At 36.6% G+C, this 23,306-nt stretch overlaps 1 protein-coding gene across 7 annotated transcripts in view; it reads left to right on the top strand.

Annotated features, from left to right (window-relative positions):
• Positions 1 to 4,380: 4,380 nt before the first annotated feature.
• The window catches only part of LRRK2 (leucine rich repeat kinase 2), a 153,113-nt gene continuing 134,187 nt past the window's right edge, over positions 4,381 to 23,306 (top strand). For 2 of the 7 annotated variants that reach the window (XM_027093558.1, XM_027093557.1), the window contains exons 1-7: positions 4,389 to 4,612; positions 4,894 to 4,979; positions 9,389 to 9,498; positions 11,988 to 12,076; positions 15,373 to 15,507; positions 18,077 to 18,211; positions 20,636 to 20,767. In XM_027093558.1, coding sequence (XP_026949359.1) covers positions 4,459 to 4,612; positions 4,894 to 4,979; positions 9,389 to 9,498; positions 11,988 to 12,076; positions 15,373 to 15,507; positions 18,077 to 18,211; positions 20,636 to 20,767 — 841 coding nt within the window. In that variant the 5' untranslated portion in view covers positions 4,389 to 4,458. Of the gene's footprint in view, positions 4,613 to 4,879; positions 4,980 to 7,835; positions 7,855 to 9,388; positions 9,499 to 11,987; positions 12,077 to 15,372; positions 15,508 to 18,076; positions 18,212 to 20,635; positions 20,768 to 23,306 lie in introns of those variants that run through there. The other 5 variants (XM_027093562.1, XR_003430080.1, XM_027093560.1 and 2 more) reach the window with 5 other exon arrangements.

Genomic DNA, 23,306 nt, shown 5'->3' with positions numbered 1-23,306 from the left:
TTATGTCCAACTTTTATATATTATTAATAATTTATTATTTCCTCATATACTAACTTCCAAACAAATTTCAAGGAGTTCTTTGCCAATTTGATGAATAAAAGGAATTCATCTATTTTTTATTTATTACTTTGAGCACCAGTGAAGTAGAAAATACATTTATTTTTATTATGAAATAAGTTAGGAATACAGAGCATAGATAATAATGTAACGAACATCCATGTATCCAATAATAAGTTTAAGAAAAAAAATTACAGATACAATTCTAGCCTTCAGTGTATTCTTCCTGGATGCATTTCTACTTTCCTCTCCCCAGAGGTTAACCACTAACTAGAATTTATTAGTCCCATGCATAATTTTTATACTTTTACTATGGAACTTTGTATGTTTAGTATTAGAGTATTGATATCCCAGTAGGATATATATACTACTGGAACTGTTAAAAAGGTATTATAATTTTTGGTGTTTAGTCATGTTGATACATGAAGCTCTAGTTCAATAATTTTCACAGATTTATATGTCTATTATATGAATATATGAAATGTAAGTGTTGATGGATATTCAATTGGTTTTCATTTTCATTACAAGCAAAAAATGCCGAACTGAACATTTTAATATGAATTTTCTATGTATATGTGAGACTGTCTCTAAGGAAGATCCTTGGAGAGAAAGTGCTGGGTCACAGAATACTTACATCTTCAACTCTACTAGATACTTCCATATTGCTTTCCAAAGTGATTTTTCTGATTTATACGCTCACCAGTAGTGTATAAGTGTTCTAGTTCCTCCATATCCCAGCCAATCACTGGCATTATCAAACTTTACATTCTTGGTTAATCTGAGGGGTGTGAAATCATATCTCATTATGGCTTTAATTTGCACTTTTATTTTTAGTGGGGTTGGGCATCAGGTTTAAATGGCATTTTCTCTTCTGTAATTGCCTTTTATATAATTTGTTATATAAAAACTAGCCTATCTTTTATGATTTATGATAGCTCTTTTTACCTTTTCTTATTAATATTTTCTTGGTTATATGCATTGCAAAAATTTTTCAGCCTGTGGTCATCTTTTAACTTTGTTGATGGAGTCTTTTTATGAAGTTTTAAATTTTAATGTACTTTAATTTAACAATCTTTTCCTTTATAGACTGTGATGATTATATCTTGTCTTTCTGTACCTTAAGGTCTTCAAAAGGTCATTTCCCCCTCAAAACATTCAAAACATTTAGTTACATTTTTCATATAAAATTGTTCAGACCAATATGGAATTTATTTTTTAGTATGGCATGAGGTAAGGGTATGATTTGCGGTTTTTTCTACAACCAATTGTTTCAGATTCATTTATCAAATAATCTATTCTTTTCCCACTGGTACTCAATGCAACATCTCTCATATAATTTCCATATATATAAGGGTATGTTTCTGGGTTCTAACTCTTTCATTGATTTTTTTTGCACAGTACCAGAAACATGCCTGTTATTATAGCATCATAATAAGACTGAACACACTGCTTCATATGTTGCAGAGGTTACGCCCTGCATTAGGACACCAGGCTGAAAGGATGGGTGGAGTCTGAAATCCAAATCTTGCTCTGTGCACCCTGGCACAGGGCTGTGTCTGCCTGGAAGGAGGTGCACATTTTTCTAATTCACAGGAAGACATTGTTAGGCACTTTTTCCTCCTCTGGAAAATTGATAAAGGCTATCAGAAGCCCTGAATCAATGTCTGATTGGGCAATTCTCCTGCTTTGTCCTTCTTCGAAGGTGTCTTGGCTCTTCTAGGCCCTTCATTCTTGCTGAAAAAAAAAAATTTTTTTTTGCTTAGATTTTCATTAGCCTTGCACGGTTTCTTTATTACTTTGTGGGGACATTGGCATCTTTTTGATATTTAATCTTTTCATTAATTGATATGGCCTATTCACTCATTTATACGTTGTTAATAATGCCTTTTAATACAGTTTAATAATTTCTTCATAAAGGTTTTAAAAATACTTCGTTAGATCTACTCCCAAGTTCTCTCTCTCTTTCTCATTGTTATTATGCACTGATACACACAGAAAATTGAATTTTAAAACTATGTTATTGATATTTAGGAACACAATTTTTGTATAGTTATGAATATACTTTCCTTATAGTTATTGTCCATTCACAGTGAATTTCCAGTTCAAAACTTTAATCCATTTTTCTTCTGGGGTACCTGTGGCTTGTCATTTCCCATCCAGTGATTTGTAAGAACTTTTAAACGATTAAGGCTAATTGTTTTTGTCATATGTATTGCAACTTTTCTTTTTACAGTATGCCATTTGCCTTTTAGTTTTATTTATGTTGTTTTCCTTGACTGCAGAAAATTAGAATTTTTATGGAGTTACATACATCAATCTTCTGTAGTTTTTATGTTTCCTCATACCAAGGTTAAATAACTGTTAATTTATATTTTCTTTTTGTTATTTTCATTTAACTTTTTAACTCATCTGGAATTTGTTTTGGTAATTTACTGTAATTAGCAATGTCTGTTTTTTTTTTTTTTTTTTTTTTTGCGGTACGCGGGCCTCTCACTGTTGTGGCCTCTCCCGTTGCGGAGCACAGCCTCCGGATGCGCGGGCTCAGCGGCCATGGCTCACAGGCCCAGTCGCTCCGCAGCATGTGGGATCTTCCCAGACCGGGGCACGAACCCGTGTCCCCTGCATCAGCAGGCGGACTCTCAACCACTGCGCCACCAGGGAAGCCCAAGCCTACCTCATTTTGATTAAAGTGGTAGAGTGTAAACAACCTTCAATTTAGGGTTAGGAGATCTACCTGCATTTAAGTCCTGACTCTCAAGTTCTCATCTGTGTGACACCAACAATGCTCTTCTCTTATCGACTCTAAATTCCATTTCCTCATCAGTAAAAGAAGGATAAGTAGCTGTCTTATCCATTTCAGAAGTGTCGTCAGAATTGGGTAATAGAAGTGAAATAAAACGATCTAACTTCCAGTCCAATCTTCTCCGTTGTGAATGATCCCCCCCTCCCGCCCCCATCCCAGAAGAGATCTTCTGAAGGCAATAGATTATCTTTGTCCAGCCTTGTCTTTAATTTTTCTTGCTCGGGTTTCTCTTCCTGAAAAAACACATTACTGCGGTACTTTTTTTTTATCACTTTAGTAATTTTGAATACCAAGAGAACAATGTTTAGGTTTGTATCTCTCACCTCTTCATTTCATTTACCCTGTGTTTTTCTGTAGTTTTTTTTTTTTTAAAAATTAATTAATTTATTTTTGGCTACATTGGGTCCTCCTTGCTGCGAGGGCTTTCTCCAGTTGCGGTGAGTGGGGGCCCCTGTACGCCGCGGTGCGCGGGCTTCTCATTGCTGTGGCTTCTCGTTGCAGAGCACGGGCTGTCTAGGGCAGGGGGCTTCAGTAGTTGTGGCTCATGGTTTCTAGAGCTCAGGCTCAGTAGTTGTGGCCGCTCGGGCTTAGTTGCTCTGCAGCATGTGGGATCTTCCTGGACCAGGGCTCCAACCCGTGTCCTTTGCCTTGGCAGGCGGATTCCTAACCACTGCACCACCAGGGAAGCCCTCTCTTTAGTTTTAATTGCACTGAACTGAAACTCAAATTTTCAAAAGCTAATTTTAGTGGGCTTTTGGCCAGCAGAGCTTCAAGATAACTAACAGGAAAAATGTTTTTGTTTCCTTCCCTACAGCCACAGCAACCATAGAAAAGCATTTAACTGGGTACATTTTGGTTGCTTAAATCTTCGTCCATCCTTGGGGGGAAATTACTCATCTCCCTATAGTGGTAACTATAAAGAGAATGTTTTCCTAAAAGGGGCCAACTGGGCGGCTCCCTCTTTTCCCAACGCCCCGATTTCTATTCTTAGATCTGGAGATCCGCGGCAGCTTTTATTTTTCTTCTTCCTAGTTCCCAGACCTTCCGCGGGGCTGCAGGAGTCAAGGCTGGTGGGTCGGGTCGCGTGGGCCGCGGTGCGCACCGCGCGCCTCGCCGGCCGCTGCAGCGCCCGGGGACTGGGCACTTGGCGAAGTCCGCTGAGTCGGTTTCTTCCTGCGCGACTCCCGGCCGCGCCGCTGCGGAGAGTGGGATTCGGTCTCGGGAGGCTGCGCCGGCCCGGGGTCCCGTCTCGGCCGGCGCGGGGGCCACGGCCACCGTCACCCGGGCCGGGCGGGCTCTTGCTGCGTCCTGCCTGCCTGCCACGGTTCTGCGGGCACAGCACCTCAGCTGAACCTCTCGCAGGCCCCAGAGCTGTGTTTTGGCCCTGGGTGGGGGAAGGGGAAGCAGAGGAGGAAAGGGAGCGGGCGGGGGAGGGCGGCGCCGGACGCGGAGCCGCCGCCTTCGCATAAATGGGCGGGCGTGGGTGCAGATGGGGTCAGCCGGGAGCGCTGGCTGCGGGCGGTGAGCTGGGCTCGTCTTCCGACCGGAGCGGCCGGCCTTGGTGCGGGAGGGGCGGCCGGTTTGAAGCAGGGTCGGTCATGGCCAGTGGCAGCTGCCAGGACTGCGAGGAGGAGGATGAGGAAACTCTGAAGAAGTTGATAGTCAGGCTGAACAATGTCCAGGAAGGAAAACAGATAGAGACGCTGGTCCAAATCCTGGAGGATATGCTCGTGTTCACTTACGCCGACCACGGTAATCGTTTGCCAGGGAACTGTCCCTTTACCGCCCCCCGCCCCGGCCCTCCTTCCCCCCCGGCCTTTTTTTTTACAAACTTTCTCCCCCCGAACTTTGTGGCCGCACAAACCTGGATTCTTGAGGAGCCGCAAACCCTCTACTCCTTAGGGCAGAAAAGAGCTGATAATTCTAGGAAGGTCTTGAGCTCACTTCTTTTGTTTTCTCCCTCCTTTTCAGACTTAAAAGGGGTGCCATGAATCGTGACTTTGCTACTTTTCCCTAACCCCCTTCTTTTCCAGCCTCCAAGTTATTTCAAGACAAAAATGTCCACGTGCCTCTGTTGATCGTCTTGGACTCGTATATGAGAGTCGCTAGTGTGCAGCAGGTAAAGGAGTTGTTTTCATTTCTCCCATTTCCCCTTCTCATTGGAAATAGGTGTTTTTCTATTAATATTCTATACCCAGAGTTCTGGGTTATTTCTGAGATTTGTCCTGACAAACCGCTGACTGTGGTTTTAAGATGGAAGCGTTTTCAAATCATTATCAAATGTTAACGGTGTAAGAGGGCCAACTGTGTGCTCCCTAATTGTATTTAAGAAGTAACTTTATACAGTCGGCTGACAGAATATGGATGGTGGTGGGAGGGGAATAATAATGGATTGAGGTTTCGTTCTGCCATTGGCTAGATGGCTAGATCATCAGTGCTTAAATAAAATTATTCTAAGAATCTTCCCAATGTACAGCATGTCCTGCAGATGACACAATTGTGAATAGTTTGGGAAAGAGGAATAATGAACAGTAATAGAACTAATAATAATTAACTTAATAAAATGAAGTTACTGGCAAACTCTCATAGGTTTAAGGTTTTCTTTTTTTTTAAACCTGAAGACAGATTTCTAACCTTCTTTAGTTGTAGTACACAATGTATTATCTAAAGAGTGATGTTTTAGGATTCCCCTGTAAGTTTAAATCTATACTTCTCAACCGTTTTCATATAAAATGAATGTAAAAGTGAATCTTAGAAACTGCACTGTAGGAAACCCAGAAATTTGTTACATATCTTAGATATATTTAAAAAGGAGCCTTAAGATGATAATTAAGGATGATTTACAGTCAAAACAAAATTACTGCCTAAGGTTAACTTCCTTTGTAGATATTGAGATTTGGGGAACTGAAATTACTTTTTTCATTTGCATGTTAGATCCTGAAGGGAAAGAGAATTGAACTTTGAACTCTATCGAGGTGCAATGTTTCTTAATACCTACTTGAGAGGCTAGACAGATGTAAGAATTATCTGGATCTCTTAAGTCTGTATCTGTCTATCTTATGCTAATCTCTGTGTCTAGCTATGTCTAGTTTGGGTGAAACATATCTAGCTTCTTTTATATGAAGATGTTTATATCTCAGATAAATGGTTACTTTTATTTTTCTTCAACTGAAATATTTCCCATCTGACTATTGATTTTCAGGTTGTTAGCAAATAAGATCATGAAAAAATGGAGACATGATAAAGACACTGTTCTTTTTAACACCCAATGTCTGAATTTTGCCCATGAAACATGAGTTTCATGGCAAACTGGCCTATTGTGCTTGCTACTCTCCACCCACATCATCCTTCTTACTTGCCTCTGCTTTGGTGTTCCAAAGTGCCTTGTCTGGCAGCCTCCATTCCTTGGATTCTGTTCTTGGTAGTCTCCTCTGCCAGGTACAACTCAGAACAATTGGGCCCTGGGTGGCCTTTGGTCTGCAGGGTCCAGAGGAGGCAGTGCTAGACTTGAGAATCCAGGGAAGCCTGCAACATTCCCACCACCTAATTCTTCTTCATTTTAGAAACTGCCTGAGCCTGGACATGTTTGTTTGGAGTAGTTATGAATGTCACTCAATATCCTTGCCCAGTAGGTACCAGAGATAAATGAAAATAAGGAATTGTCTTTTGATTTGGTAATTTAATGGAATAGAATTATTAGTTTCAGCACAATATATTACTCTACAAAGGGCATTATGTATATTATATCATTTGATTCTTGCTGGACTCTCACTATCCTCTCAGAAATCACACTGAATGTTTTTTCCTCAGAATAAGTAGCTCATTTAGGATCGCATAGCTAGTGACAGGGTCAGGACTCAAGCTTCACACACCTTCAGAATCTTTTTCCATCATATAGTAGGTGCTGATGTCATAAGATTTTTACGTAAGTAAAAAGTACAATGGTATGATACAAATGCTGTGGCCGTGCTACGCACAATGACATTATCGATTTAAATTATCATTGATCTTATCAAAGGGATGTGGAGTGGGGTAGCTCTACTGATATTTTAATACCCCACTTAAAAGAAAAAAAAATTTTTTCCTTCAGCTTTCTTCATATTACTGGTGAAATTAGTCTAGATATTCTTTAAAGCTTTATATCTTGAATCAGCTGGAGGTGCTGAATTAAAATCACTTGATGAATTTAAGGAGTTAAGGTAAAGTACCCTTCAAAAGTAAATAGTAAGGTTTGTTTTCAGAATTCATTTAACATGACATTCCAGACTCTGAATTTTTATTTTCAATGTCTTTTCATATTTTATTAGTTCTCCTTAATAAATGACAATCTTTAGAGAATTGGTAGTTAGGCTGCTGTCTTATAAATTTCTTTTCCTGCCAGTCATCTGATCATTTCTCTGTGTTCTTCAGTTTACATTACGTCTCTTTATCCACAGTTTCCACCTTTGATGTAAGTGAGTGAAATATATGAAAGTGACTAAAATTTTCTTTAACCCCTAGACTCTTTCCCATTGTGCATTACTTAGATGCTTGAGTTTACAGAATAATTATAATAAAGTGAAACTACCAATTTAATTGTATTATAACTGTGCAGGATGGGAGCCTTCTCTTTTTGAAAGATAAGCTTTTAATTGAATACATTAATGGATCAATTGTTACCTCTGCTTTGCTGCTAGCAATTCTATTTAATCTTGGAAGCTCAGTTGCCTCAGTCTTTTTGCAAAGCAATTGCTGATGCTGCTGTTTCATCAAGCAAAACAAAACAGGTTTTCTCCTTGAGTTAGCCATGCAGGTGCAGAGATGAGTATAGTATCCTGTGGGATTTATGATTTTATATTTCCCACCAGAAACTGTTCCAAATGTTAATTTTTGAAATACTTGGGGAAAAAAGTCTTGATGATTTTATGAAAGCACAAAAATAGCCAGTTTCTATGACATCCGGATTGTCAATGTCTGTTCGGCTTACGTGGAGGAGGTTGTCTACTTAAATATAGGTAAAAATAGCTGTCAGAAATTGCTTCCTTTTCAAGGAATTTGAAATCGTGTAAGAGGAAGTGATGACAGAGTATTGCAATTCATGCTTAATCCAGAAAAGATCTGGAAATAATATTGTAACGAGATCTTATGTAATCACTTTTATCTTATTAAATACCCCTTGTTTATTCCTGTAAACAAGTAGGAAACGTGGCATTATTCCTTTTTGGTTGCATAGAGATTTCTCCCCTTGTCACTCAACCGTCTGTACCACTCAGCTCCAACTCACGTATCCAGTCTCATTTAGCAATGGGCCCCTCTTTGGCAGCCTCCTCACCATTTAGCATCTTACTTTCCTTCCTCACAACTCATCAGTATTAGAAGTTTCCATTTTCCTATTTTGAGTGACCAAATTTATAATTCTTTTGAAATCTGACTCAAATTCTACCTTTTCTGTATTATATTCTTCCCTGAGTAATTCTAGCGAATCCTGCTTTCAGGATTCATATTATATTGGTATTTATCATACATCGTGCTTAGGCACGTTTTCATTAATCTCTAGATCTGCATGTATATGCATTTTCTATTTTCTTTTTCTGACCATATCAAGTTTAGTTCTGTAATATAGTAGAAAGAATTGAAGAGTCCTTAAATTTGGGGAGGAAACTATAACAGGAAAAGTGAGTTAAATTTAATCTCCAGTTTGGAGTTAAAATATCGTATGTAAAAAAATGTATTTTTTTCAGAAGTAAAGAGCAGCTTATTCAAGTTGGCATCATGTATAAATGAGCTGAACGAAGGTATATTTAAAATGCATCAGTAAGATCATACTTAATTTGGGAATGTGAGAGAGTTTAGGGACACTCGTGATGTCTAAATCTCATCAGCTCATAGTTAGGTGTACGGAAGAAATCTAGAGGGGTCCACTGAGAAATTCTACCTCCTCTCTATCTCATAATGCCTGTCTCTTTTACCTATGAAAGACATTACATTGTCATCAGACGATACTACTTCTTTTGCTATTTTTTTCTAGCTCCATTATCTGGGGAGCAGTCTTTCCAGATAACTTACACTTTGCCATCAAAATCTCCAACTTCCCCTAATCCTCCATTCCAAACTACTTCATTTCTTCTTATAATTAAAGTACTAAATATTTAGAAGAAAATCTGTCAGGTAGATATGCCTTAAAAGGTACGAAGGCCTGAGAATAGCCTTTCCTGTACTTCATAATTTTGGTGTGTCCTCTAAAACTATTTTTTTTTGTGTGTTTTATTTCCTTTTATGTAGACAATAGGCAGTCTATTGCCTTCATCATTCAGAAATGTTATCATATTTTTGTATGCCTTTTCAGTAGATTTTTGAAGAAAGATGTATTCTAAGTATATGAGTTGCTTTTCTCAGTAAGCATTTTTAGAGTATCATTTTGTTTTAAAATAATTATTTTAAAATAATGTAGCCACCTATTCTATTAAGAATGAAGAGATTCTTTGACTGAATATATTCTATTTGTGTGGTTTTTTAAAAAATGTGAATATTTGTCTTTCTTGTTTTTAGGTGGGTTGGTCACTTTTATGCAAATTAATAGAAATCTGTCCAAATACAATGCAAAGCTTAATGGGTCCCCAGGATATTGGACATGATTGGGAAGTCCTAGGGGTTCACCAGTAAGTATGTAAAAACAAACTGCATTGAGTATTTATCTGTACATATGACAACCCTTCCCTTGATACATTATATTTGCAATCCAAGCCAATCTAGTAAAAATCCTTTAAAATACATATAGTTTTCCCTGAATCAATGGTTTACATTTATAGAGAGCTTTTGACTCAGAAGTCTATAATCTATTTGAATTAGAAAACTAACATTTGAGGTAAGAAGTCAGGTGTTGTTATTATTTTAGTAATATAATAATAGTTATACAATTGATTAAGTTGTAGATTGTTGATGACTGTTTATGAATTCAAACCAAGGAAAGATTTTTTCTTTTCTTTTTTTTTTTTTTTGCGGTATGCGGGCCTCTCACTGTTGTGGCCTCTCCCGTTGCGGAGCACAGGCTCTGGACGCGCAGGCTCAGCAGCCATGGCTCACAGGCCCAGCCGCTCCGCGGCATGTGGGATCTTCCCGGACCGGGACACGAACCCGTGTCCCCTGCATCAGCAGGCGGACTCTCAACCACTGCGCCACCAGGGAAGCCCCTCTTTTTTTACTTTTTAATAGTAGAACTGACACAAACCACTACTTCTTCAAAACAAAAATATGGGAACTAAAATGTTAGTTCTATAAATAGTAATTTAGAAATTTATGCTTTACTGTCTTTAAAAAGTACATTTATGTATATTCATACATATATATTTTATGAGCTTAAACTACAGCTTTCAAAATGAAGAAAAAAGAGGAAATTATCTTTCAGCACATCTGCAGCCAAATCCTGATAGCTATTTACCAGCTATATTACTGCAGTTTGCAACATAATGACTTCTTAAATGAGACTACTTCTTTAGCCATAATTAGTTAAGAAAAACTTTTCTGAAAAAAAAATGTGTTTCCAGGAAAATCCTTTTTGGAAAACTTTGTTTCTTGACATTTAACAAAATATCTTCTATCATCAACTTTAGGTGTTCTTTATACCTAATGTGACTCTTCTTTACCACAGAGAAGTGAATACTAATTGCTTCCAAAGGCATATTGCTTGTGGAAAACGTAATTAATGCAAAACTAAATTTTACATCTTTGCATTAGTTATTAGTATTAACTGTGGCTGCAGATTTTGACAAATCAGAGCTGTTTGTTCATAGGCGAGCATGTCCGTGCTTATACATTTTTCCATCTTTGATAAACTTGTGTTGCTGTTCTTCGGTTTCTAGCATCTAAAGACTGTGCTCTGAAAAGAGACTAATTACAGTTAATAGGTGTTCTCTGAAATCTCTGAAATTCTATGAGTCAGTAGTAAAGAATACTGCATTTAATGAGGAATTAGACAAAATATGCCTGCAATTAGTAGTTGTAATGTTATGTGTCCCTTGGTTTGGATGAGAATTTCCAAGATCCCCAAAGATTAGCCATCTATAACTTTAGGGAGCAATGGAAAACTCATCTAGTCATATTCTGGTATAAACCAAATGTTCAAATTAACTTACATAAACGTTTCTACAGGAAGTTTCATTCACTCATTTATTTGGTCACTCACTCATCATTCATTCATCTTCTGTTCATCAGGTATTACACTCCTTTAGGCCAGAAGTAGTGTGAACAGTGTAGACACACTCTCTCTACAGTGGAGCATATTAGATCATTACCAGCAAATATTTATTGTAAAACATATCTCCTTATATTCAAGGACTTTTATCCCCCCAAAGGCTTACAGTACTAAAGGAGAAATCTCTTGTGTGGTGTTGAAGTCAGGAATAGTGGGAGTGGTGCAGGGAGAGGTAGGGGCAGCATAGGTAGGAGGAGAATTGACAGAGTCGAAGGACAGGGTCTCTCAGTTCCTCACCTCACCACCTGGAGACCACGTGCCAAGTTTCTTGGATCTAGGTGAAGCCATGGAGGCTCTCTCTTCTTCTAACAATAGAAAGCCAAACAGCACTGGGGTAGGAATAGACTAAAGATTGCATATTTTAGAATTGATAACTCAGGGGCTCAAATTTAATGCATTTGAACTAATTGAATACTATTGATAGACTAGGTTCACTTTCTGTTATAAAATATCAATTTCTCTTTCAAAAATAGTAAAAATCAATAATTTAAATATTCAAATGGTTCTTAATTTTTATATACAAGCTAACATTTTAATTACATCTCTCTATAATAATATCAATGTGTATAACATAATTTACAAGTTTGTATCACATATAAAATGATTGATCCCTTGGTGCATATAACTCAATATTATTTTGGATATAGAATTGGGTGAAATAGTTAATAGTTGAATTTGAATATTTAGAGGAAAAAGTTATAACTTTTCTATGGAGACTCATAATAATTCCCTGTTAGTCATCATAAACCTGGCTCAGGTTTACAGGGAGAAAAAATACACTAGCTTCAATATAGGGAATGAAATACAATGAGATGAATAAAAATGTAGGTGAGTAAAAAACAATATCTAAAAGAGCAAACATCTAGGTATGATCTTGATTTTTGTTTTTAATTACAGACTGATTCTTAAAATGCTAACAGTTCATAATGCCAGTGTCAACCTGTCAACAGTTGGATTGAAGGCCTTAGATCTTCTCCTAACTTCAGGTAGTATATACACACATTTTTAATGTTGACTGAAAAAAACATTTTAAACAATTTGCTAAATGTGTTTTGATGTTATTTTTTTAAAGTATAATCACATAATATAACCTCAATATTGATGATTTCCAAAATTCTGTTTCCATTTTCCATTTTTTAAAAATAAATTTATTTATTTATTTTTGGCTGCATTGGGTCTTGGTTGCTGCGTGCAGGCTTTCTCTAGTTGCGGGGAGCAGGGGCTACTTTTCATTGTATGTGTGGGCTTCTCACTGGGTGGCTTCTCTTTATTGTGGAGCATGGGCTCTAGGCACGTGGGCTTCAGTAGTTGTGGCATGTGGGCTCAGTAGTTGTGGCTCGCGGGCTCTAGAGCACAGGCTCAGTAGTTGCGGCGCACGAGCTTTGTTGCTCTGTGACATGTGGGATCTTCCTGGACCACGGCCCAAACCCGTATCCCCTGCATTGGCAGGCAGATTCTTAACCATTGTGCCACCAGGGAAGCCCCTCCATTTTCTTTCCTTATCTCTTTTCTCTACACTTTTTCTCTCAAAAATACCACCCAACATCTTGGCCTTAAACATCACCTTATATATTACTCCCAAATCTAATGTCTGTCCCCAGCTTTGCTCCTCAGATCTGGTCCCACATCTCACATTCTCATTAGTTTGTTAGCCATACATGTCCTTGTCTTGACTGTATTGTACTTCATTATATCTCTAATATGTTTTCTATAATATATGCTCTAGAGTATGACATAATAGTAATACGTCATAATAAAAATATATAGCATTTCTTCTTGAGTGCTTGCTAAATGCTAGGCTTAACATGTAAAATACTTAATATGCTTTTAAAAGCATAATCCTCAAAACATCCCTTGAGTTTATTATTTTATCTCAGTTTTCTAGAGAACACTGAAGCATAGAGAGATTGCCTCAGCCAAAAAGTAGTAGAACCAGGGTCTGATTTCACATGTCAGGTTCTTTCCCTGAGTAAACTTATACTTGGAGGATAATGGACCTGAAAATAAAGAATGTTGCTGTGGTGCAATAGTTGTGATCATTGCTGTGACAGACACTTGTTATGATGTAAGGTTCTGAGAAGAAAAGCTCCTTTCAGGGAAGCTAAGCATGAAGGATAGGGTGGATTTCCTTCAAAGTGTGAAGGGTGCTTTAGGTCAAGAAAACAGCATGTGCAGCGTTGCAGAGGCCTGGGAGGGGCTGGATGTGTGGGTGGTAAGATTTTTAAAGGCCCTCATTGGCCATGCTAAGTGATGAAGGTCCAATAGGAGAAAGAGAAAGGAAGAAAGAGGGTGAAGATCAGAGAATGAACTGAAGAGGGATAGGAAAGGCCAGAAGGTACTCACCACTTCACCAGAGCCTTTTATTAAAATATATAATGGGATGTACTAACTAGTCTTAACCATAATTTATTTAAACTCATCCTTGGGATCTTGTTTTTTGGTGGGGGTGGGGAGGTAGAGATTTATTCTCCATTTGGCAATGGACAGGAGGTTTATGAATTTGAGAAATCTCCCAACATGAATATATCAAGGTTAGCAGCATGTAGACAAATAGTAAATTTGACATGTGTTTTAAAAAGACTAGTTAATTTCTTCCACGTAACATTAAGAATTTTGAGCTTTTAGGAAAATTTGTAATGTGTTTTAGAGTTCATTTCAGGTACTTATTAGAGGCTAATTTATGAATTATTTTTTTGTTTGGCTTATTTGTTAACTGAGGTAATAGTTATTGGCACTTACTGCTGTGCTGGCTGCTAGAGAACTCTCAGACAGGTGAGGCAAAGTTCCTACAATGTAGAAGTTCATAGTCCAGCACCACTGTCCAATATAACTTTTTGCAATGAAGGAAATGTTGTATATGTTCAAAATCATGGCGAGTAGCCACATGTGGTGGTTGAACATTGGAAATGTGAGAAACTGAATTTTAATTTTATTTAATTTTAATTGATTTAAATTTGAGTTTAAGTAGCCTCATGTGATTGGTGGCTATGGAATTGGATAGCACTGACAAAGAGATAAAAAGCATTTAAAGAAATGATTTCAATGTAATGAGGAAAGTACTCTAACAGAGATATGAAGAAAACCACGATAGGAACAAAGAGAAGACAGCAGCTAAGCTCATTTGTAGGAGTTAAGAGCATGGTCATGACCTGCTTTAATTTTAATCCAGCTCTGCCTCTTATTTGTTCTACTTTGGGCAAAGTCACTGCATCACTTCTGTGCCTCAGTTTCCTTATCTCTATCTAACATGAGGATTGCACCTACCTCACGGGGTTGTGGTGGTTTACACGTGTTAGAGTGAACTATCAATACTTCAACCTATGTCTGACATGTTATGTGCTATAGAAGTGTTTGCTACGACTACCACTCCTACAGTTTTTATTGACAGAATAGGTACTGTTTGTGTTATTTCTTGATTTAAGGTAGGATCATATTTGGTGCAGAAAATGGCAAGGGCATTCCACGCAGCTAGTGCAAGTGCAAAAAGATATCAAAAGAAATGTGTTCATGATGAGCAAAGGGTTTAGCATGTTTGGAGTCAGTGGTGCAGGGAGGGACGTGAGGCTGATGAGATACATGTAGTCTGTGAAAAGTCTTGTTTGTCAGACTGAGGAGTGCGAGAAGGCCTTAGAAGACTTCAGCAAGGGATTTACAGATCACGTTTGTGTTTTAGAAATATAATGCAGCAGGTAAACTAGTTAGGTAGGGATTTGGACCTACCAGAGCAATTATGCAATTGTGTTTGCATTCTAGGTGAGACGTGTTGGGGTCCTGAACAAGACAGAGATGGAGGGGCCTAGTTCAAAAGGAGTTTTTGAGATATTTAGAAGTTAGACTTGAAGGACTTGGTAATGAGTTGATTCTTTGGCTAGTCAGAGAATGAGAAGAGAGAGGGAGGATGAAAGAAGGAAGATGACTGTAGTTTCTCTGGTAACTATTGGATGGTGGTTATTGATGAAGAGATGGAACTGGAGTAGGCTAGGTTTGGGTGGCCATGGAGTATTCAGGTGGTGTTGTCTAAGAGGCAGGTAGAAATGTTTCAGGAATTCGGGGCAAAAGGTCTTGGCTATGGGTATTGATTGGGAATCACAGAGTTATAGGAAAGTGTACTGGGAGTTATCTCATTTAGAAAGACCGTAAAGCTTGATAGGTCTAACATCTGGGGCAATTACGTGGTTCATCAGAAAGAGAAGTCCACAAACCATTCATAACCCTCATGTAAAAATGAAGACATTAAATGTTAAAGCAGCTATTTACTTGGAGCATATTCTCTTTGAAATAGGTAAAATCACTTTGCTGATACTGGATGAAGAAAATGATATTTTCTTGTTAATTTTTGATGCCATGCGCACATTTTCAGCCAATGACGAAGTCCAGAAACTTGGATGCAAAGCTTTACATGTGCTGTTTGAGAGAGGTATTTAAAATGTCAAATTCTTTATTTTGATATTTATGTAAGAAGAAATGGTTTATAGTGGGATAAGTAGGATATAATTATAATAATAAGAAAATATCTGAAATTGTACTATTTATTAAAAGTTGGATTGTCAGTCAAGGATAAGTAATGGGGTTAATTCAGAAATATTGCTTGTTTTTGCAGAATGAATTTCATTCATGGATTATCAATTATGCAATTGTAGTAAACTTTCTTCCATTGCTTAGCAAGGCATAGGTTCACTTTGCAAACTGTATGTGTAGGAGTTAAGGAAGAAAAAGCAATACTGTGAAGCCAAGCATAGGTTAAGTTTGGGTTTATAAGTCATCACCAGAGGTTTTAGAAATTGCTAAAGGCTCTGGATAAAGAGCTAAGAGGTTTACAAAGTGTCCTTTAGGAAAAAGACTAATATGTATTTTATCACATGGCACTGAGAATGATGACAGAGATAGCCATGTAATTTTATAGTTGGTTGGAACCTTTAGTCCTTCCACTGGCTTGGTGAGGAAATGGATCAGAGAAGTGAAATGAGCAACCTGCCTGAGAGTACACAGCTAGTTATCTCCATTACAATTCAATTTACCACAGTTTTTGAGAGCACCTTTTGTGTCATTATGAAAGCCAACAGTGCTAGGAGTTTAGGATAAGAATAACGTATGTGGGCCCTGTGTTCATATCAGTTTACCTACTCTAGTTTCTGGAAGCTCCAGGAATGGAAATTCTACTGTTTAATTCCCTGTCTTATTTCAGAAGGACTTCAAATAGCTTATAGATATTTATAATACATTAGAGGAAAAGAAAAATGAATGAGGAAATGAGTGAAGGGAAAATGATATGAAGCTAGGTTAAATTTACTGCTTACTTCAGATCCTGTATCTTTGCAAAGGGATGGACCAGAAATTTGGTTCTTTGCTTCCTATCAGGCAAAGAGGTAAACATCATTGGTTACAAAGTTACTTGAGATAAAAGTAAACTCATTAATCAGAAGAAGCAATCAGTCTCATGGGAGACTTGAGAAAATACTCCCTTGGGTTTCCCTGGATAAGTTGATAAAATACATACAGTTTGCAAGGAACACAAAGTGTATTTCAGTGAAAGAGATTCTATCAAGAGTCAGAACAGCATGGACATGGGGCTCAGCTCTCTGATGGTGGAAGAGAGGAATGGAGGAACTGCATGTCTTTCAGGCTGTCTTCTCTAAATGTCATATCTTGAAACTAAGCTTTTCATAAGAATTGGGCAGAATAGAGTTTGAGGAATTACTGTCTTGAGGGCTTATAATCTTCTGTGCTGCAGTTTAAGGGGCACATTCTTATTCATGAAAGAAGGGTTAGCATCCCTCACCAGCATTGTGGGATCCATCTAGGACATATGGAGAAGCGCCAGGGAATGTTAAAAAGACGATCTTATTTGATAGATCAGCCCTGACAGTGTTGTGATTGTATATGTAAAGTAGAAACATTTCTGAAGTTTTCAAGAATATGAAGTTCCCCATTACTTAGTGGCACGTGTAAAGTTAATTTTCAAAATTTGAAACTATGCTCTGGAAACTGTTTCATAAAATGAGAAGGTTTGGTGATACTTCTCATTTATTAGAAGAACCCAGTCAATTTCACATTATATTATATGGACTATTGGTGTAAAGTTGAACAGCAAAAAGTAATGTTGATTATGAAGAGTGACACTAACATTTATGTCAGTGTCCTTCTCAGTCTAGATAAACCAGATTTTTATACATGTTTTTGAGGTTCCCACCCAATAAAATGACTCCAAATGAAACTCATTGGCTTGATCCCAAGACTTTAATTATGAAAATTAATGATGACAATTTTTGATCTCTGATGAAGTCAGACCATTAAGATAAAGTATTTCAAAGTCTAATTACTTGTTATTTGCTAAAGTTCATTCCTCTTGAACTCATCCACTTAGCTGAGCTGCCCTTCAACAATGTACCATTAACCACTCCTTTTTTTTTTTTTTTTTTTTTTGCGATACGTGGGCCTCTCACTGCTGTGGCCTCTCCCGTTGCGGAGCACAGGCTCCAGACGCGCAGGCTCAGCGGCCATGGCTCACGGGCCCGGCCACTTCGCGACATGTGGGATCTTCCCGGACCGGGGCACGAACCCGTGTCCCCTGCATCCGCAGGCGGACTCTCAACCACTGCGCCACCAGGGAAGCCCAACCACTCCATTTTAAGTACTGTGATATGTTCATTTCAGTAGGCCATCTTTATTATTCATTGATTAGTTTTCTCTAGAATCTTTCAAATGAAATTGTAAATAATTTTATTTTTCTGAGAAGTTTGGTCACTACATGGTCACTACATTTCAAAACATGGAATAACTAATATGGGTCAAAACAATTATTTTAACTTCAATAGCTATTTTCCCCATTATAAAATTCCTAGGAAGTGCTCTTTGCTAAAATATAATTTTTAATTTGTTTGTTGTATCTACTGTCTTATCTAATCATCATGAATATTATATTTTTGAGTAATTAAACTTTTATATCATGTTTGAGCTCTTTCGGTATTTTGTCTTTCATTTTTTAGTTTCAGAGGAGCAACTGACTGAATTTGTTGAGAATAAAGATTATATGATATTGCTAAGTACATTAAAACATTTTAAAGATGAAGAGGAAATTGTGTTTCATGTACTGCACTGTTTATATTCCCTAGCAATTCCTTGTAAGTAGCCTGCATACATGGTTTCATTTTTGAATCTGAAAAATTACAATATATCTTCTTTCTGAGTGTGTTTCAAAAATATTTTTATTATTTAGAAATTTGTAGATGCTAAACTCATTCATTTATTCATTTAATAAATTTTTATTTATTGATGCTGTACTGCTACTGGCTCTGGGCTTGGTGCTGGAGAAACAGTAGCAGAAAATATAAACATATTTCTTTCCTTTTCTGACCCCATAGTACCCCACAAAATACAGATAAGCATGGAAGTGATTACGAAGTATTATAGGGCAAGTGTTGGCAGAAGTACCTAGGGTTTTGAGAACAAACAGGGAGTGAGGCAAGATCTCTCAGCGGAGTCTTGAATGATGAGGAGAGCTTTGTGTGCGGAGAGGTGTGAGGTGAAGTAGAAGTGCAGGCAGTATCCCAGGCAGTGGGCATCCTAAGCGTAAAGATCCTGGAGCAAAAGATAGCATAGAGGAATCAAGAGGATAAAAGTAGCTCAGTAAACTGTATTTATAAGTGTGTGCACGCATGCGTGTGTGTAATACACATGTAGAGCCCTGAGCATCTGCTCCTGTGCCATTTCATGGAGGTAGGGGAAGGGCTCGATGAGAGTCAGTGGATGAGGCTGGAGACATAACCAGATCCCAGGGCCTGAAAAGCCACAGGAAGGAGTTGGAACTTTATTGTGATTTTTGTTTAGCATTTGGGTGATGCTATGAAATCTAGCCACTTTTATAACAAAAAAAGTACAAATAAGAAGAAATTAATTTGCTGTGTATGCTACCAGTGAATACTAATGGACAAAAATAATACATCAGATTTCTATTACTTTTGTAAGTGCACATGAGCATTTTGTATTTCATGTATTACCTGTTTGGGCTTGTACAGGATTTACACATGCATTTATCTGGTAATAATTTCATCTTCACACATGTGAAGTTGTGAGGATTAAATCAGTTAAATAATGTGAAAAATGTAGAATAGTACCTGGTAATGTAATGTAGTAAGTGTGGTTAAAACACTGACAGTATTACTACATGCTTTGTATTTCATACATATGTAGCTTATTATATATAATATGCGTATATGGTTTCAGACATAGAAATCTCACAGATGTGAGACTAATCGCCTTGTGAAAGAATGCCCGTTCTTAATAATGGTTATAAAATCCATCATTTTCTTATCCATGGAAAGTTAAACTCTTAGAAGTAGATGGGGCAGAACAATAATAGGAAATGGAATTTAAACTTCTCTGAGTCATCTACTGACTGACCAACAAACTGAATATATTCTTCATTTTACCTTTCCTTGGCTATACATTTATTTATTTATTTATTTATTTTGTGCTGGTTGTTTTGAAATTCATTCTTTTCCACCCACATCACCATAACTCCAGTGTAAATGTGCTCATTCATAAAGAAAGGTCAAAGAAAGCAGCAACTAAAACTTAAAAAAAAGCAAGTGTCTTAAACTTTACCTTGAATCTAGAGCAAGTTGTATCTTTGATTCTGAATAAAAGGAGGTAATTGCGTTGAGGCCATTTCCTTTCATTTCATTTCCTTCTTTTTCCATATTTAGTGTTTTTTTAAATACAAATTAAACATTAAAAATGTAGTTTTTGGAAAACAGTTGGTTAGTTTGATTGTGCCAGAAAAGAAAGAAAAATGTTTTGCAAACACCTTTTTTCTGTCTGTTTTAAGAATAGTCAACATTTCATTCAGACATATAGTTTTCTCCACATAGGTTCACATACTCTATTGATTAATTGCCTTTCCCAGTGGATTCTTTCCTTCCTTTGTGGTTCACCTATGTTTATCCCTTAGTTATACATTTTAATATTATGTCCCTCCTCTCCCCTTCATCCATTCTTTTCCCTGTCTATCTCAGAGCCTTCAGGAAGCTCGGTTTTGCTGCCTTTTACAATGGCTGCTCTTCTGCTGCCCTTCTGGAATGGACAGGAAATAGATGATAGCTGATTCTGCCTCTTCTATTTGATATAATCTTGATTTTCTTTCTGTTGGTTTGAGGAAAGGAGCAATTAAAATCCGTTATCCAATGGAATAGTGCCTCATTCGGAAACAGGCCCCAAATCCATTTATTTGAAAACTTACAGCCAAAACTTTACATATTTTGACTTATATAAAAAGCACTCTCAGTTTTCCCTTTATTTTAAGTTTTTAAGCCAAAAATACAGGAATAAAGCAACTTTCCCTTAATGCTAGAGATGAGTCCTAAATTGTATTATATTAACATCGAGCAACAGTATTTTTATAGCTATTTGACAGAACAGTATATTTAAATTTGGAAATGTAGCCATTATACTGCCATATATTTAAAATCTCTGTAAGGTGTCTTTGTATGCATATTTAAAAGGGGAAATTATTACCTTATTGAAAATTATGATTTCTTTAAATTTAGGCAGTAATGTTGAAGTCCTCATGAGTGGCAATGTCAGGTGTTATAATATTGTGGTAGAAGCCATGATAGCATTCCCTATCAGTGAAAAAATCCAAGAAGTGAGTTGCTGCTTGCTCCATAGGCTTACATTAGGTAAGTTATAATTCTTGGTTAATTTATCGCAGTCTATATGATGTAAGTATATATAGCATACATATGCTTATGTTTAAGTAAATATTGACATACACTGGATGGAAATATTGTAAATTAGCAAACTGTTCTGCCATTCTTAGGTGGAATTTTAATAGGAGTGGCAAAAATAAAAGTGTGCAATATGAGAAGTCTTATCACTGTTATGCTATATTTAAAGTATTATTGTGTAAATAGTTGATACATACAAAAAAATAAGCATAACATATAGAAAATGTGAAGCACAGTGCAAAAGAACTCCTCACCCAACTTAAGTATTAGTACATTACCAGTGCTGGTAAAGCTACTCTGGGCTCTGCCCTTCTTCCACTTTCTCTACAGAGGTTAACACTCTCCAGAGTTTTGTGTTAATAAACCTTTTGCTTTCTAAATTAAATTTTACTACATTCATTTATCTCTGTAAACAAAATTGTTAACGTTTGCTTGTTTTTGCTTGATAAAAATGGCATCATGCTGAATGTTGTCTTCTGCAAGTTTTTAAAGACTATTTTGTTTATAAGACTCATGAATATTTTTGCATATAGTTGTATGTAGTATTCTATGATGTGAGTATACCACAATTTATTTATCCATTTTCCTATCCACGGACATTGGTTTATGTCTTGTTTTATGCTACTACCATCTTTCTTGCTATGAAAGTGTAAAGGAAGGTGAATATCTTTTCAAATATTTCTTTGCTATTGGTGCTTCCTCTTTTTGTGGAGTACCTGGTTTGCCTTTTTCTTTTTTTTCATGGTATAGTCTATCTTCTTAAAAATTGATTCTTAGTTCTGGCTAATAATGTTTTGGTGGTCAGTTATATGTATCGAAAATATTTTGTCTTGATTGGTGAGCTGTCTTTTTATCTTCTTTATGTGGTTTTTGTGGTATAGTTTAATTTCATGATTAGTTGCTTTGTGATTTAAACTTTTTAATGTATTTTAAGAAATCCTTCCTTTGCCTAACATAATAAATGTATTCCACATTTTATCCAAAATTTTTCTAATTTAAGCATTAAAGTGTTAAAATCTGTTTGGAATTATTTTATACAGTAGGAATTCAATTAACCCCCCCATTTATAATATGGAGAGCACAATTTATTATATGGTTCAGCCATTTCCCAGTAGTATCATATATTGAATATATGTATATAATATGTATGTATTATTTATAGGTTTATAACATGTAATATATGTATTTCTGTTTTTGCTGTTCTGTTGTGTTTGTTGATTTGATTTGCCTGCCTCCATATCAAACTGTTTAAATTATTATAGCTCTGTAAGTCCTGATATCTCAAAAGCTAATAGGTAAAGTCATTATATATTCTTCTTTGGTTACAGCTTGGCTTTTTTCATGGGCCTTTACAATGCCATATACATTTTAGAATTAACTTGTCCAGTTCCTTGGAAAACTCTGTTTGGATTTTGATTAAAATTATACAGAATATATGGATCAATTTAAGAACGGACAACTTTACATTATAATTTTTTCCATACAAGTCTTGCACATCTTATTAGTTATTTCTAGGTACCCTATTTTTGTTATTATAAATGGTATCTTTTTTAAAATTGTATTTTTGAACTGTGTATGTGTAAAGAAATGCAAATGATTTTTTGCATATTAATCTTACCTAAACTCTTATTAATTCTAAAAAGTTATTTATAAATGCTCTTAAGTTTTCTGTGTAGCAGTTATTTAATTTGATTTCCTTGTCTTCTTGCATGGCCCACAATTACTAGTACAGTGTTGACTAGAAGCCGTGATAGTAGGCATCCTTGTCGTTTTCTTGATTTTAAAGGGAATGCTTTATATTCTTCTATCCAGAATAATGCTTATTTTATGGGGTTTTGTTATTGTTGTTGTTAATCTTGTTTTTTTTTTTATTATTATTATTTTTTTGCGGTACATGGGCCTCTCACTGTTGTGGCCTCTTCCGTTGTGGAGCACAGGCTCCGGACGTGCAGGCTCAGCGGCCATGGCTCATGGGCCCAGCCGCTCTGCGGCACATGAGATCTTCCCGGACCGGGGCACGAACCCATGTCCCCTGCATCGGCAGGTGGACTCTCAACCACTGCGCCACCAGGGAAGCCCCAATCTTGTTTGTTTTGTGACAAGTAGCTTTTATCAAGTTAAGAAGTTTCCTTCTGTTTCTTGTTTGCTTTTATTTTAATATGTGGGCTTTTAAAAAAGAATTATGAATATTGAATTTTATCAAATATTTAAAAAAAATTTAAGATAATTTGTTTTCCTCTTATCTTGATAATATGGAGAATTAGAATTGCCTGTACAGGTTTTCTAACAGTAAGCCACTTTGTACTCCTATGATAAATTCAACTTGGTCATTTTATTAGATTTTTTATATATTTATAAAAAAATCTAAAATATAAAAAATTTATATATTTATTTTCAGATCTGCCAGGTAACTTTTGACTGACTCTTATTCACTCTTCTCTTCCCCTTTCTCTTTTCTTTTATTCTAATTTTATTTATTTAATCATTAATA

The sequence above is a fragment of the Aethalodelphis obliquidens genome, unplaced genomic scaffold (assembly GCF_003676395.1).
Source record: "Aethalodelphis obliquidens isolate GAN/ISIS:26980383/991018 unplaced genomic scaffold, ASM367639v1 scaffold84, whole genome shotgun sequence".
Taxonomy (NCBI): domain Eukaryota; kingdom Metazoa; phylum Chordata; class Mammalia; order Artiodactyla; family Delphinidae; genus Aethalodelphis; species Aethalodelphis obliquidens.
This window is presented reverse-complemented; position numbering and strand designations above follow the sequence as displayed.